The sequence below is a fragment of the Syngnathoides biaculeatus genome, chromosome 8 (genome assembly GCF_019802595.1).
Source record: "Syngnathoides biaculeatus isolate LvHL_M chromosome 8, ASM1980259v1, whole genome shotgun sequence".
Lineage (NCBI taxonomy): Eukaryota > Metazoa > Chordata > Actinopteri > Syngnathiformes > Syngnathidae > Syngnathoides > Syngnathoides biaculeatus.
Genome location: NC_084647.1, coordinates 25,668,901 through 25,684,833, shown reverse-complemented (window position 1 = coordinate 25,684,833; position 15,933 = coordinate 25,668,901). Strand labels below are relative to the sequence as shown.

At 41.3% G+C, this 15,933-nt stretch overlaps 1 protein-coding gene and 1 pseudogene across 1 annotated transcript; one reads left to right on the top strand and one right to left on the bottom strand.

Annotated features, from left to right (window-relative positions):
• The first annotated feature begins 3,215 nt into the window (after positions 1-3,215).
• LOC133505456 (5S ribosomal RNA) lies at positions 3,216-3,334 on the top strand (annotated as a pseudogene).
• A 2,626-nt stretch (positions 3,335-5,960) lies between these two features.
• il10ra (interleukin 10 receptor, alpha) lies at positions 5,961-15,441 on the bottom strand. The gene is made up of 8 exons (XM_061828391.1): positions 15,229-15,441; positions 14,538-14,658; positions 14,233-14,402; positions 12,993-13,150; positions 12,745-12,907; positions 12,298-12,416; positions 8,584-10,615; positions 5,961-6,074 (listed from the first exon to the last, which is right to left on the bottom strand). The coding sequence occupies exons 1-7, from the start codon at positions 15,338-15,340 to the stop codon at positions 9,863-9,865; spliced, it is 1,596 nt and encodes a 531-aa protein (XP_061684375.1). The 5' UTR covers positions 15,341-15,441; the 3' UTR covers positions 5,961-6,074; positions 8,584-9,862.
• Positions 15,442-15,933: the final 492 nt, after the last annotated feature.

Below are 15,933 nucleotides of genomic sequence, written 5' to 3'. Positions count from 1 at the left end.
ATGTGCTTTTTCACTGACACACACACACACACAAACACACACACACACACACACACCACACACACACACACACACACACACACACACACACGCACGCACACGCACACGCACACGCACATCACCTCTTAAACTGTTTGACATACATCTGTATGCCTGAACCTGCCTTTGTGTAATCGGACTATTGTCCTCATAGCTGCAAGAGGAAGTGCGGCTTACCTTGAGGACAGCACTGGTTAATGATTAAAAGCTCATTTAACCATACTTTCCACTCAAAAGAATGCATTTTGTGTCCCACCCTTAAGTCACTATTGCGGTGTATATTCACAAAAGGTTCCACCATACAATTCAGAAGAATGCAGCTGTCAACCACCACCACAGACCAACTTCAAGTAAGGCCCACTCAGTATTTTTTGGTGATATTTAGAGTATTTGCAAAGGTTACTAAAGTATTCCAACTCAGAGTTAAAGATAATTGGTTTGGGGGGCGAAAGTCCAAACACTGAAAACTACTATATAGCAGTGACTTGTGGAGATATAGCGCTTAGCCTGTTTTTCACCATTAGTGGCACGGTGCACGACTAGTTCGAGCTTCTGCCTCCCACTTCTGAGAACCGGGGTTCAAATCTAATCTAACCTAACCCCACCTGTGTGGAGTTTGCATGTTCTCCCCGTGCATGTCTGGGTTTTGCCTGGCCATTCCAGTTCTCTCCCACAACCCAAAAACATCCATTCATTGGGCACTCTAAATTTCCCTGAGGTGTGAATGTGAGTGTGAATGGTTGTGTTTCTATGCGTCATGTGATTGGCTGGCAACCAGTTCAGGGTGTACCCTGTCTCCTCTCCAAAGATAGCTTGGATAGGCTTCAGCACTCCCATGACCATTGCGAGGATAAGTGCCTCAGATAATGGATGAATGGATGTTTTTCACCGTTTCAGTTTTTTTGTTTAAAACGGCACCCAGTGACAGTGACTTTGGCGTTCAGCACGAGTTCCCCCTCCCCAATTATATAGGAACTTCAGCGCCTTTGTTCGCATTGGCACAATTGCGACATGCATTAGCTAGCTAGCGATGCCTACATCCGGGCAAGTAATCTATGCAGTTGTTAACGGTTTTTTTTCTCAATTCTGACTTTACAGATAGCTTGTCGACCAGGACTTTGGGCTGTTGCGGCCGCTTTAGAGTGCCTCGTTGTTACTCGTTACCGTGCGAATGTCACGAAGGCAAAGTGGATGTGTGAGGTGGGACCGCTAGTATGTGGATCTGGGCGACGCATTGGTGTGGCCACTCTCAAGTATTCTATCATTGCAGTGTTGAAAAGCTCCGCGACAACTGGCTTAAGGCGGATATGTTTTCGAGGCTTAAAAATATAGTTAGATGCCTAGGCATAAGAAAGATGCTAGATGAAGTAGCTGTCACGGCCCACGCGGGCACCCACGCGGGCACCCGCACAGCTCGTGCTGGAGCGGCCGGCTCATGACAGTAGCATCCATTTTTCCAGGTCATCGTTGCAGTATTTCATTGTAAGTCGCTAGTTAAGCGGGCCTTGTGGTTTCAGCCCATTCAGAGGACAGGCCCACCGTGTTATCTTGATTTTGTCAGCATTCTGAAGCCTCAATTCACATAATGTACCTAGTGATTTTATTTGAGTGTTATTAGTTGGCATGGTTTTAAATTTCCCCTATGTGTGATGGGGAGTGCAAATGGTTGTTTGTTTCTATGTGCCCTGTGATTGGCTGGCAACCAGTTCAGGGTGTACCCCGCCTCCTGCCCGTTGACAGCTGGGATCGGCTCCGGCACTCCTGCGACCCTTGTGATGATAAGCGGCTCAGAAAATGGATGGATGGATATTTAGAATTGAATTATCTCATTATCAAGTGCTACTATCAGCAGAGTCATGGGCCCAGTAGCTCAGTGGTCAGAGCACTGGTTTGGTAAACCAGAGGTTGTGGGTTCGTATCCCACTGGGGCCTCCACTCCCTGAGAAGGGTTGTGTCAGGAAGGGCATCCGGTGTAAAAATTGTGCCAAACATATATATGCGTTCATCTGCGATGACATGCTGTGGTCACCCCTAAAGGGACAAGCTGAAAGAAACACACTATCAGCGGAGTCATGGAAGATTTACTTCTACGCTCATCATCCAATCGCCGACACTGTTAGTCCATCATTATATCATATACATCATTGTAAAGCACAAACATTATGACTAAGAATGTGGTATTCCTTTCCTGGAAATGTACTTCAACCTGACTTTGCAAAGATTTGTTTTATCTGTGTTTATGGGTGTGAAGTTGTCATAAAAATGCTGATGTAGAATAAGATAATTGACGTAATGGTTGTCGCTGGTCATAACTGCACACCACACTGATGATTTTACTGAACAGTATATTGTTCATATGAAGTGGCTGGATTTTGAAAGTCTTGAGAAAATTTACCGTATTTTCTGGACTATGAGTCGCTCCAGAGTATAAGTCGCATCAGCCAAAAGAAAAAATGCATAATGAAGAAGAAAAACAATACAATGTCACAATTCCCTTTGTTGCATTTTTGGTGGAATTTTTTTTAAATAAAATCAAGAGACCATTAGCAGACATTTAATCTTGAAAGGCAAGTTATAGAATATGAGCCGGTGTCACGTCATGCTCAATTAACTACTTTTTAACAAACTCATAGAAACTGTGTACCTTGGCTAGCAATAATGCTGGCAGAGAGGTGGTTGCGTTGCATGAGCAGTAACACCATCAAGGTCCTCCCCAAAAAGCATTTTCAGTATATTCATCACTTTGGCAACTACCAGGGCCTGGAGACGTAACTGCACGGCTAACGAACTTCTTCCGGCAGCACGCCGTTCAAGCACTTATTTGTGAACTTGTTCCTCTTACTGTGCCCGTCAAGCTTTTAGCCTGTGATTAGTTATTTTGGTTTTCTTCATTGCAGTTATTGTATCCTCCACTTTTCACCAGTCCTTCCCAAGTTTCTCACTCACTTCAAAATTTTTTTCTGCTGCTCGATTATCCTTTCCGGCTGCACATTTTCACTACTTGCACGTTGCAATCTGCAGAATGATTTTCTCAGTTGTCTTGATAATCTGACATTAACATTTTATATTTTCAATGGTAGAGGTTCAATAGGAGTAGCACATCCTGCCAAACAAGGCTAGAATGCCCTCTGATGGCTGTAAAAATAATTAAGGAGTATAAATCGTAGCACTCCAGGACTTACAGCCATGCTACCCTGAGAACGCCCGATCTCGTCAGAGCTCGGAAACTAAGCGGGTTTGGCCCTGGTTAGTACTTGGATGGGAGACCGCATGGCAATACCAGGTGCTGTACGCTTCTCTCCCCAGTGAAATGCAGAGGGGTTGGGTCAGGAAGGGCGTCCGGCGTAAAACTGTGCCAAACAAATACGCATTCATCTAAGATGGCACGCTGTGGCGCCCCCTAATGGGACAAACCGAAAGGAAAAGAAGAAGAAATCGTAGCACTCCAAACCATGAATATGAATGAACCATGACTTAAAGTCTGGAAAATATGTTACGTTTGCAAGTTAATGTGGGGTTTGGTCAAATCCTGAATTTACAATAATTAAAATGATTATTATCACTGCCAAGCCTCCATGTTAACATGGATATTTGAATTCAACATCCGTCAATGGCAGTGAATGAATTTATCTCATCCACATAGAATGAGAAAAATTACCCACTTTTCCATGTGTCCCAAGATACTTCTTATTTTCTTAGAGCCCTGGCAAACGTCATTTATTTAAAGATTGAGGTAGCAAATTTTTTGCCAACACCATCGTGTAGAGTTTCTGATCACGTGAGAGCTCAAATGAGTGAAACAATTGTTGAGACTTCATGTAGTATCAAAGTACTTCTTAACTGAGAGTGAATTGTAAAGAAAGGGCTGTCAGTGACGACAAGGACGACACTTTTCACATTACCGCATGAAAGGGAGGAAGACAACAACAAGGCGAGATGGACCGGTTTTAAAGAATCCCTGCTATGGGGAACGTGAGCACACAGATGTAAGATGTAGGACGAAAGTGCAGGAGGGAATATTCAGTTTGATCATTAAAAATCGATCCGTCAGTTATTGGACGCTTTTCTCAAGTCTAGTAAGAAGAGTCAACAGGCGGGGGCTCACAAGGTCATCCGCTATGGGAAATAATGGTAAGATGTGCTGATTACTAGTCTTTTGTTGTGAGGTGTGTCGACATATTTTGACTCTGTTTCGCCCTACATTACCTGGATGTACTGACGGGCTCTACTGTATTTTTGCATTCACTTTGAATAGTTTTTATACTGTCACTCAAGTCGTCATCTTGATAATGTTCAGAAGAATTCTACCTTTACAAGGATTGTAATGCTCAGTTTTGATTGACATTGTCAGAGGGGTAGCATGATTATGTATTCAAATATATCCTATACCTTTGCACAGTATAGCCTAACTATCCCAATGTAATTGTGGTCTCTGCTGTAATAAACGGAGGTAGACAAGTGTGTCATCCAAAAGCAATGTTTCCGCAAATAGTTGCCAGGGGCGTTTATTTACAGAACTGCAGATGGGGGTTGCCGTCTGTTGTGGTTTGCCTCGGTTAGGAGGTCAGGCTCTAGTATTATCATCGTTGTTTTTTTATTTTATACACAAATTCTTAGAATAATGTTCAAGAATTTAAGTGGTGTATTACAATTTATGTATGTTAGTTAAAAGTAGAGTTTAAAATGAAATGAACGTGCAGACAATTGACAAGATCTGAGGCAAAGTAGACATTTCTCTGCAATAAACACTCATTGTGGTGTGATCGTGTCAAAATCTATTAGATTGCTAACTGATTCACCGGCAGGGTGGCAATTTTTTTTGCCTTATTGAGATAAAAGTTTCCCAACAGGCCACATCAAGGAAACAACACTTCTTTTTCATTTAATGCATAAAACAAAGGCCAAAAAAGATGCACCCTCTTGCGGCAGCGTCCCAAAACCGGGACGGGTATATTATCAGTTCTGTGAAGTGGTTCATACTAGAGATATGTTTATGAATTAATTCTTATTCTAGAACGACACTAACGCATTAATAATACTAATGGGTTAGTATTTTGAAGACAAACTTTGTTGCATACTGGCCTTTCTCCCATTCTTCTCTTGGAAAAGGCTCCATGTGTACTTGAGGCAGCCATGTTGGGTCAGGAAGGAAAGGGAAATAACTCCGTGCTAACTTTGACCGATGAGTTGTCCTCTCCTGATACCAAATTATGGCTTCAGATTAAAACACTTAAATATTTTGATATACTGACGGATATAATGCGTGAAAATCATGATGTCCCAAAAATGATACGCTACCCACGAATGGATTTAAAAACACTGTATGTGTGTTGCACAAGATCGTCTTTCATTCTGAGTTGGAAACTTGTTTACAACAAGTGGTAAAATGCCACACTTAAATGGATGCAATTTTAGTAAACGCCCTATCTATCGCTTTTCACTATTCATGCCCGTGCAAAATGGCGGATTTCCAGACACTCGTTTTCCATTAGTGTTTACAGTATTAAGACAAGTGTAAATTTAGATTTGCCTTTGCCTTGTGTGTAGCACTGGAATGCGCCATAGCGTTCCAGGGAACGCTGAGGTCTACAGGAAGAGATGCAGGACGTGCCCGAGAAGGTCCCCCATCTAAGTTTCACTAATAGTCATTATGCTTACAGCATGGACAATAAGTTTCTGGTATATGTAATAAGTGTGGTCGTACCGGGCATCATTTCTCCCCCTCAACGCTCCCCCCCCAAAAAGGTACAATTATAATCACAGTACCTATTTTCATCTACTTGAGGAAGGTGGTTGGGAAAGATTATGACGTTAATTTGAAAAGGCTTACAGTTAAGAATATGATCCTCTGAAGTCATTCTTTTGTGCATGCATGATTTATCATGACCTCATCTCTGTGGGTTTGTTTTATCAGGCAGTCGGGTAAACGCCACAGCGGTGGGGGTGGCCGTGGGGTTTGGCATCCTGGCCATCCTTTTCACCATCGCCATTGTGCAGTTCTGCTACAAGTACAGGTGCAAAACGTGCAAAAAGTGCTGCAAGAAAAAAGGTGAGAAAGCAGGAAAACCTTTACTCTTAGTTTTCTTTAACATTAAAACCTTCTTTTTTCTCTTTAGAACGCTCATTGACAGACAGAGTGCTCACGTAAGTAGTTTAATATTACGATGGTACATACATCAAATTATCTTATACGTAAGCATAGAAGACATAACAGCCCATGACATACTCATTTTTGGCCATTAAAGTTATTAATGTTAATCCCACAGACTCATGCTCCATTTACTTTATTAAAAATAAAAACCTCAGCAAAAGAAATAATTGAGCTGGTAATGTATTGAAATTCTAATGTCACTTTATTCAACTTTATTTTGTATTATAATTGTAAAAATCCAGACTCTCCATAGCTGTCTGTCTATCATTCGCCCTCTCTTGTCACGTATTTGTCTATTTGACTTAATGGCTAGCACGATCTCTTGTCCTCTCTGGAGCTCCTGAGCCTTTCAATCTATCTCTAAATGTAGCGGATGTCACAGGTTTGGGGTTTTTTGTTACATTCTTGTCCAGTTATTACATAATGGGGCCATTACATTTTAACAAGAAGAAATGTATTAATGTTATGGGCTGATATTATGTTGTGGGGTGTTATTACGTTATTTGCTTCTCCATTGAGACAACTAAGTGTATCATTTTTTTTCTCCACAGCAAGGTCGGCATAAAAAAGTCCTCCCCACCTCCTTTCACCATCAGCGGCTTCAAAAAATGACTTCCCATTTTCATTACCAAGAAAGGGAAAAAAATACAATTGTGTGTATGTATACTCATATATATCAAATTATATAATATATGTATAATTTATAAAATGATTGTTTGAAGGGTGATGAAAGGGAATTTCTCTTCAAATGTGCCTGGACTCTGTGTGATGTCACGAGTTAAAGAGATCGGTGATGTCGTTGTGAACCGCAGATATGAGTGTATTAACACTCCCTCACTGTGTGGAAAATATGACAAATAAAACAGAATGAAACAACCACATTAGTGATAATCTAATGTGTTCCGTTTGAAAAAATTGGAGAGCGCAAATCTAGCAATGAGTTTCATGAGATAACCTGGCAAAAGCGAATCTCACACATCTGCTCTCATTTTTATATTTTTTGCATGCAGAAGTTTCAGTGACTCATTGGTTTTCTCATAATATGATTCAGAAAAATGTTTCTGATGTCTCGTCTGATAACAATGACAACACCTCTCTAAAGGTCAAGCCTTTCTGTCTTCAGCGTTTTATCCCCCAGCGACTTCAATATGCACAAAAATGTAACTTTTCTAAAAAAAAGCGTATATATAAAAGCTTCATTCATACTGTCGTAAATTGTAAAGAAAAAAAAATACACATAGTGATGTTTGAGATACAAGTGATCCGAATTTTGGCAGATTTTTAGCTTGGACTTCTGAGCGCAAACTTAAGATGTGTGTGCTGTATGGTGGCAGTGAACGCAACTCATCTCTCTTCACAACAAGCAGCAATATGGCAGATGCTGGATAATAATTCTTTAAAAAAGACTTCAGCTTGTTTATTGCTAGTCCCAGTTGGAGTTGGTTGCCAAACTAAATTTGGCTGTAGTGTATTTAAAACAATATCGTTTCTTGGACTTTGGAAAGGCGGCCAGCCCAATAATAACCCTATAAAAAAAAATGCCATAGCCAGGCTATAGTACAGTGTCAGCGGCATGATGCAATAACACTTTAAGCACCAGGTAAGTTTTCTTTTTTTTTTTTTTAATTCTCTTTAATTTTGTCATTACTGAAAGTTTTAGGCAGCATGGTGACTCAGTTGGAAAGTGTTGGCCTCACAGTTCTGTGGTCCCGGGTTCAATCCCAGACCCGCCTGTGTGAAATTTGCATGTTCTCCCCGTGCATGTGTGGGTTTTCCCCGGGCAATCCCGTTTCCTCTCGCAACCCAATAACATGCAACATTAATTGGACACTCTTAATTGTCCCTAGGGATGATTGTGAGAGCAGCTGTTTGTCTGTATGTGCCCTGCGATTGGCTGGCAACCACTTCAGGGTGTACCCTGCCCATTGACAGCTGGGGTTGGCTCCAGCACTCCCGTGACCCTCGTGAGGATAAGCGGCTAAGAAAATGGATGGATGAATGTTTTATCAATTCAAATGTCCAAAAATACTATTTTTCTGATTTTTTTTTTCGAGATTTTTTTTGGGGTGAATGTTAAAAAGGATTAATGGTATTTCCGTTAATTTCAAGTGGAAAGAGTGTTTGAGCTACAAGTGTTTTGAGATAACATGTTCTTGGAATAAATTAAACTCATATACAGTATCAAGACACCACTGGTGACATTCCCATTAGTGTGTTTCTAATATCTACCCGCAAATGTATTTTATTACTGTCACGGACGAGACTCGGGGGTGGACCCAAATGCACGACTCAGGTGAGAGGTAAGCAGTGCGGAATAAGCCTTTATTCGTTCCAATGTCGGTTACCAGGGAGTCAGTCCAAACAAGCAGCAAGATCAGTAACGGCAGGCTTACGGGGTAGGTCGGGAGACAGGCGTTGGTCGGTACACGGGAGGTAGACGTCAGGAGTACGGTAGTGCGGGAACGAGGCATGAGAGGCAACGATCTAGCAGAGTCTCTGTCGTCCCCCGGGTCCTATATGTACTGGGTCTAATCGGAGGTCATGAGGCGCAGGTGTGACCCTTCCGATTAGACGGCCACGCCCAGCCCTGGCTGGAATCCAGGATCATGACAATTACTGCAGAATGAAACTTGCATATTGTTACTCTTCACCAACATACATTATCTCCAAAATATTTTTAGTTTTATTCCCAAAACAGCAAATTGTATATTTTTGCTCATGTTGTGTTTCATTGGATAACTCCTGGGATCCTTCTGAGGATAAGCAGCTCAGAAAATAGCTGATTAGAACAATAAAAATAAATAAATACTTTGTGGAGATATGTTTTTATTGGACAGCTATAAACTATTAATTAGCATGAATAATAAAACGTGTTTCATACAGTGCATAGAGTGTAGTCGACTTCCATTAAAACACGAGCTGTTTCTTGAAAGAGGAAATGATTTTCTCTCACTTGCTCAGCTGAAACCCTTTTTCTTTCCCCAGTGAAGTGTTTGCATGGGTTCAGCAAGTTGTGGTTTTGTTTGTGTTATATCGGTAAATACAATACATGGAGGGTTTTTTAAAAAAAAAAAAATTCACAGTTTATGTTGAAGACCGTATAATAAATATTTAAACAGAGAAAGACAGTATCATGCCAATCTTTCAGAAGTAACCCTTACATACTATTCACTTTCCATGCGCACGTTGTATGTTCTGGTACAGTTTTGACCTGGACCTATAACGGCCATATGATAATCGTCTATATCAAATTATGCACTAAAACGTGTATAATAATAATAATAATCTGGAGCGTTTCAAGCTCCCTCTTGAATATTTCTGTTACCTCTGTCCCATAACAACACATTTCTGTTGATATTTGAGAGGTATACACAGCTGCCAAATGTCAAAACAGGCTAACTTTGATCGCATCAGTATGTAAGCATTATGTACAATAAATATGAATAATGTTGTCCATCTCTGACATTGCATTGGCCTTGAGCAAAATCCACTCTCAAAACACTTTAGAGAGTTTAGTTTAGGAAAGTGCACGGATCAAATGACGTCGATCATGCCGGTGTAAATTTCCTCAACGGTTTCACTTCTGGCCCATTTCCTTTTCTGCAGATGTGACAGTCTGTCTGTTTTTTTTTTTTTTTTGGTCAACTTATTTTGAAGTGTGTCCCTAGTGAGTCAGTTGTTATCCAGCTGCACGTCACAAAGCGAGATGGCCAAACTGTTCATGTTGAGGTCCATCTCTTGTGTCAGAGCTGTTAGTAGAGGGAAAGCCTCAGTTGTGTCTATCCGTGTCCTCCTTGGATCATTTGAAAACTCTTTGCTCAGCGCGCTTCCGTGCTGGTGGATGGTTTTGGCCTCGTAGACGATGCGTTGGAGGCACCAGGAGCACTTAGCCACACCTGAGCAGATACAGGACTGAGGCCCTGCCTGGTAGCCCGAGACCACTTTGGCCAAGACTGGACATGGATGGATCTGCTTGGATCCCTCGTGGTGGTGACCATGCAGTACAGGGCTCTGCTTGCAATAACTGTCAAATTCTTTGAGGGATGGGCTCTCCTGGCTAATCGTGTTCACGCTAGAGGATTCCAATCGGCTCCAGAGTCCCACTCCGCTATCCTCACTACTTTTCTGAACCGTTTCAACCTGCTGGGGATACACCGTAACCCCCATGCTCCCACAGCCACTGTCCTCTTGTCCCCCCGGGGCAGTTGTTTTATGTCGTTCCGCAGCATTGCACTCCACGCTAAAGCCACTGTCCAGGCTTGTCCTCCTGTCGTGTTCCTCCAAAAGTCCAGCCTTGTTTTCAGGGGTTTCTGTGGAGTTTTTCACTGAGGCGCCATCCCCAGACAGGAACCAACCTTTGTCTGTGACCACTTCCATAAGCCCTTCTCTGACAGTGAGTGGGCGCCACCAATGCGCAGGGGATTTCTATTAAGAGAGGAGACAGATTTCAGATTGTGACCAGTACAACATGTCAGCTAAGGTAACCAGAGATCTGTCTTTGTCCAAAATTCTCCTCTTCCTTTTTTTTAAATCATACCCTCTGACGGAGAATAGAAGGGAACTTAACGCAGGTCAAGGAGCTGCTTCAGAAAATCAATTATCAGAACCTTTATACCACCTTTCCTTGAAGTTTCTCTAAAATCAAAATACATGTTTTCTACATTTGACACGCCACAAAGAAGTGTGTTTTCAACAACCCTAACAAATTTTGACAAATATAGTGAAGAAAATAAGTATTTGAACACCCTGCTATATTGCAAGTTCTCCCACTGAGAAATCATGGAGGGGTCTGAAATTTTCATCGTAGGTGCAAGTCCACTGTGAGTGATAATCTAAAAAGAAAAATCCAGAAATCACAATGTATGATTTTATAACAAATTATTTGTCTGATGCAGCTGCAAATAAGGACTTCAACACCTGAGAAAACCAATGTTAATATTTGGTACCGTAGCCTTTGTTTGCAATTAGAGATGTCAAATGATTCCTGGAGTTGTTCACCAGGCTTGCATACACTGCAGGAGGGATTTTGGCCCACTCCTCCACACAGATCTTCTCTAGCTCAGGCAGGTCACTGAGATACACAAAGTTTCAGCTCCCTCCAAAGATTTTCTATTGGGTTTAAGTCTGGAGACTGACTAGAACCTTAAAATGCTTCTTATTGTGATTTCTGCATTTTACTTTTTAGATTATCTCCCTCACAGTGGACATGGACATACGATGAAAATTTCAGAACCCTCCATGATTTCTAAGTGGGAAAACTTGCAATATAGCAGGGTGTTCAAATACTTATTTTCTTCACTGTACATAAAAGGGTCTTCAAAATCGTGAAGGGGTTTACGACTTTGTCACGCATCTTTCTTATGCCTACACGTTTTAGCTGCAAAACTATATCCGCTGAAAGCCACCAGTGGTTGGAATATATCTCAACAGGTTGTTGCTGGGCTTTTCCCTTCCTGTCATTTACGCCTGTCTCACCGCAATGTGTAGCACTCATGGCCAACAACGTGGCACACTGACACGGCCACGCCAGCCGAACATATCAGGGAAAGATGCGTTTTCGGTGTGTAGCCATAGCTACCTTACTAACTATACCTCGCAATTGTCGCTCACTGAGCTCCACGGAAGGGAACATTCTATAAAAATTACTGTATGTAATACAGAGGGGGGTGCATGCCCAAGTCGAAGTTACTTTACTTGGCACTGTTTTCACCTCGTCCCCAAAAAAAATCAGGAACAATGAAATGGTGAAAAATGGTCTTTTGCCACCTCTGCAGTTCCTGTCCAATCACTGGGAGTTCTCTCATGTGACCTAATGTAGGGGAACCACTAAGTTGAAGTGTGAATCTTAAACCGCTTCATAATCCGATCTGGAGTGCTTTGCCATTGCAAGACATTATGCCTCTCAAATTAGTTATGTGTGATCACAATATTTGTATAGGGTTATAGTTTAGTGCATTGTCTAATCATTCACACTATCTTGTCAGTTTTTTTTTTTTTTTTTTTGCAAGCGTCTCTCTCCCCTCACCCGTTTTTCAGACCCCTAAATGTGATCACCTGGCATCAGTGCATTAGATGTGAATCCAAGAGAGTGTGTTGTGTTTGCATACCAACGCGGCAGGCGTTTTCGCTGGACGTCTCAGGTGGCAAAGGAGGCCGACGGCCAAAATGGCAGCAGTCGTCAACACGCCCAGAGTAGTCAGGGATGACACCGAAATAATGAACCATTCTGGAAGGAAATACAAATAGTTGTCTTTCAATGTTTCAAAATATTCTTTGGTCATATTGCGGCTAAAGATATCCGCTGAGTTTCTTGACTAGCGAGGTAACTGTGCAAAAGGTCAAAAAATAGAGAGATGCCGTTCATTTAAATTTGATTTAGTTTTATTAGAAAGGGTTTAAATTCTCTTTATCCTTGTAAATGTATCCTTACCAATGTCACCCATAACATTGACTATACAGTTTAATAAATTTTTTATGGTGGTGAGAGTGATTCACTTTGTTTGCCATGGGAAAAAAATGCAACTAATCTCCTTTGCCACAATTTTTTTGCCCACCTTGCTCTGGAGGTATTAGACACTGTTCTGGGGACAAATCGCTCCTGGACAAAGCAGCGTTTCCCTCCACCATGATTTTGACGCAGTACTCCACCCCCCACTGGAGAAAATTAAAGGTTGTAGACCGCTGATCCATGGCATCTGTCAGGTACACGATTGTCTCCTGTAAGATTACAACGAGAAATATTATTATTTAGATTGTCAGTTCATCACTTGATCGGCCATTTATTTCTTTCCTCAAAACCTACTTTCACATCCTCTTTGCTGTTTCTGCTTCTTTCCTTGAGGTGAATGACGTACGTAACCCCGAAGGGAAAGAGCTTTTTGAGGATGGGTTTTTGGTGGACGTGAATCGTTATCGTACTAGAGGTCGCGTATAATGTGAAGGATGGAGGCTGCAGGTTGCCTGTAAGAAAAGTTGGGCCTTAAGTAAGAATTCACAACAACTAAACAGGCAAAAACGTGAGTGCCATAAACAAATTTCATGACAAAACATAACTTTTATTATGACTGAAACTTTACAAAGTTAAATTATACTTGAATGATCAGGGAAAATGACACAAAAAAAAAAATCTTGATCCAGTCAATCCATACTTCTTTGGGCCATGACCTAACCCTCCACAAAATCTTAAAACCTATTAAGTACATTTTGTGTTCACCTTTGAGCAAAGCTCAGAAAGTTTATCAGCGGTATGTACGTAAAAATAACAGTATTGCCTATAGAGACCCATTTTTAGTCCAAACACTGAGCTTAAATGTTAAGTGTTAACATTAAAACCCAGCCTAAGTGCCGGAAAAGAAGAGATCAGGGAACTCCCTCCATTTTCTTCGCCGCTTATCCTCGCGAGGGTCACGGGGAGTGCTGGAGCCTATCCCAGCTGTCAAAAGGCAGGAGGCGGGGTACACCAGCCCATGGGTTGCCAGCCATGGGTTGTGGGAGGAAACCGGATTTACCGGAGAAAACCCACAGAGACACGCAGAGAATATAAAAAACTCCACACAGGAAGGGCTGGGATTGAACCCCAGTCCTCAGAACTGTCAGGCCAACGCTTTCCAGCTGAACCACCGTGCCGCCACCAGGGAACTCATTTAAGAAAAACATAGCACAGTACAAAATAAACGGTTATAAATGGTTGAAACGTAACATGAAAACATAAGTTAACGTTATTCAGTATCACATGGAGCAACGTACCACCAAAAAAGTAACAGGCCACTGATTTGCCAAACGTAACATAGACAACATGACATAGCACGACACAACATTACCAACCTGATTTTTTGGGAAGAATATTAGCATAACATAATGTCATAACTCAAAATAACATAAGCGTAACACGACGGTACGTTTCACTCGGGAGCTGTTGTGGTTTCTGACACTTAGCTTGGTTGGGACAGCTATGCTAAACCAACACAACACAACACAACACAACACAACACATCACAACACAACACAAGATAACTTACAACACAACGTTGATTGTTGCTTACTTGTATTTGGGAGGAATTTCTTCATCGCCCACTGCGATGTGTGGTTTTTGTGTACTGCCTGAACCCTGACCTTGTAGCCAGCGGCATAGTCGTGTATGAGTCCACTTAGGTCACAGTAGGTCTTTGTGATCCCTGTGCAGCTGAGCACCATGGCCCATTCATCAGCAAGCCTGACAACACAAGTCACACCTGTCAATAAACGGACAGGCCTCACAATAAGACACTTCAGTATTTCCAAAATACTCAGAGCTTTGTGAGTGAGCTGTTAATTAACTTTGTTCATATTATTATAGTTAAAAACTTACTTTGCCATTTGCACATTGTACTGGATGTCAGATGATGCGTTTTGGGTTTGGCTCCAAAGGGCAATCACCTCATCGTCCTCAATATCCACAGATAGGTTGTCAACCCGAGGGACTCGCAATCCTGTATTACACACAAATAACATGATATATTGTATATATGAAAACATAACAGAGAATAACATCATAGGGAACGTCTCACTTATCATTCCGTAAGAGTGTGAGTTTCCATTATAACTGTATACAGCTTCTCATGCGCGCTAGAATGTTCACCTGTTGAACAAAACCTTTTTTTGGATGCGCACGAGAAAAACTTTCTGATGGCACAAGAATTTTTTTAAGTTTACATTTTCATTTTGTCCCCGTGTATCTTTCGTACATGTTTTTGGTTACACTATGGAAATTATTCAAATGTGGATATCTCAATTGAGACATCTAACAATTATTTATAATCGAATGAAATTTTACAGAAAATAGATTTACATTCACAATAACTGTGCTACAGTGATAGGCAAAACCCTTTGCCAGTAAGAACAGTGCATCCATAAAATAAAGTATATTTATTCCATATGCTGGAATAGTCATTGATTATGATGCCACTCAACTTAAAATAAATAAATAAACAGCCACTGAAATAAAATCCTATACATATATGAAAGTCAAATATTAGACAATTCAACAAAGGTTTTGTTACCTGAGACACCGTTGACGATCGATATGAACAAAAGAGCGATCCCAAGTGTCTTGTTTCTCATTGATGTTCCCGGTACAACAAATATCATCATAGAGCTACAAAGTGGCATCATCCAACTGCTTCTGAATAAGTCCCTTATTCCGTGCACTGTCCAGAACGATGGAACCAAAGAGACATTACTGAGACTCAGCTGCTCTGGTGTGTTGGTGTTCGTCTGCGAGACATAAGAAGATGAAGGAGGATTATGAAGATGACTTAAAAAAAAAAAAAAAAAGCTCAACCCACCACTAACAGTCCCCCTTCATCGTCACATGACACATTTCCTGTTGTGATGTTCTCTTTCGGGTCTCAACATGACTACCTTCCTCTTTTGTTTTTCCTCTCATCATATTGGCTTTTCAGCAACGTTCGTGACGTCAAGCACTTCTCCAAAGGGCTTTCACAGAAAACTTTGCCTGTGACAAGACATTTAACAACTTTAGCCCTTCCCTAGTTCAGCCCATTTGTCAATATCGAGTTTCATGACAGGCCATGATGTACCGACGTTGTGTCTACAAGTATTTCGTCAGTTTCAGGGAGTACATTATAGAAGTTTGGCTCTACACACCAATACAATCGATCTAAAATAGAACAATGATGATGAAATTGAAGGTTTGATCTAAGACATTTGAATAAAGTAGATAGAAGATATGCAGTATTTATACC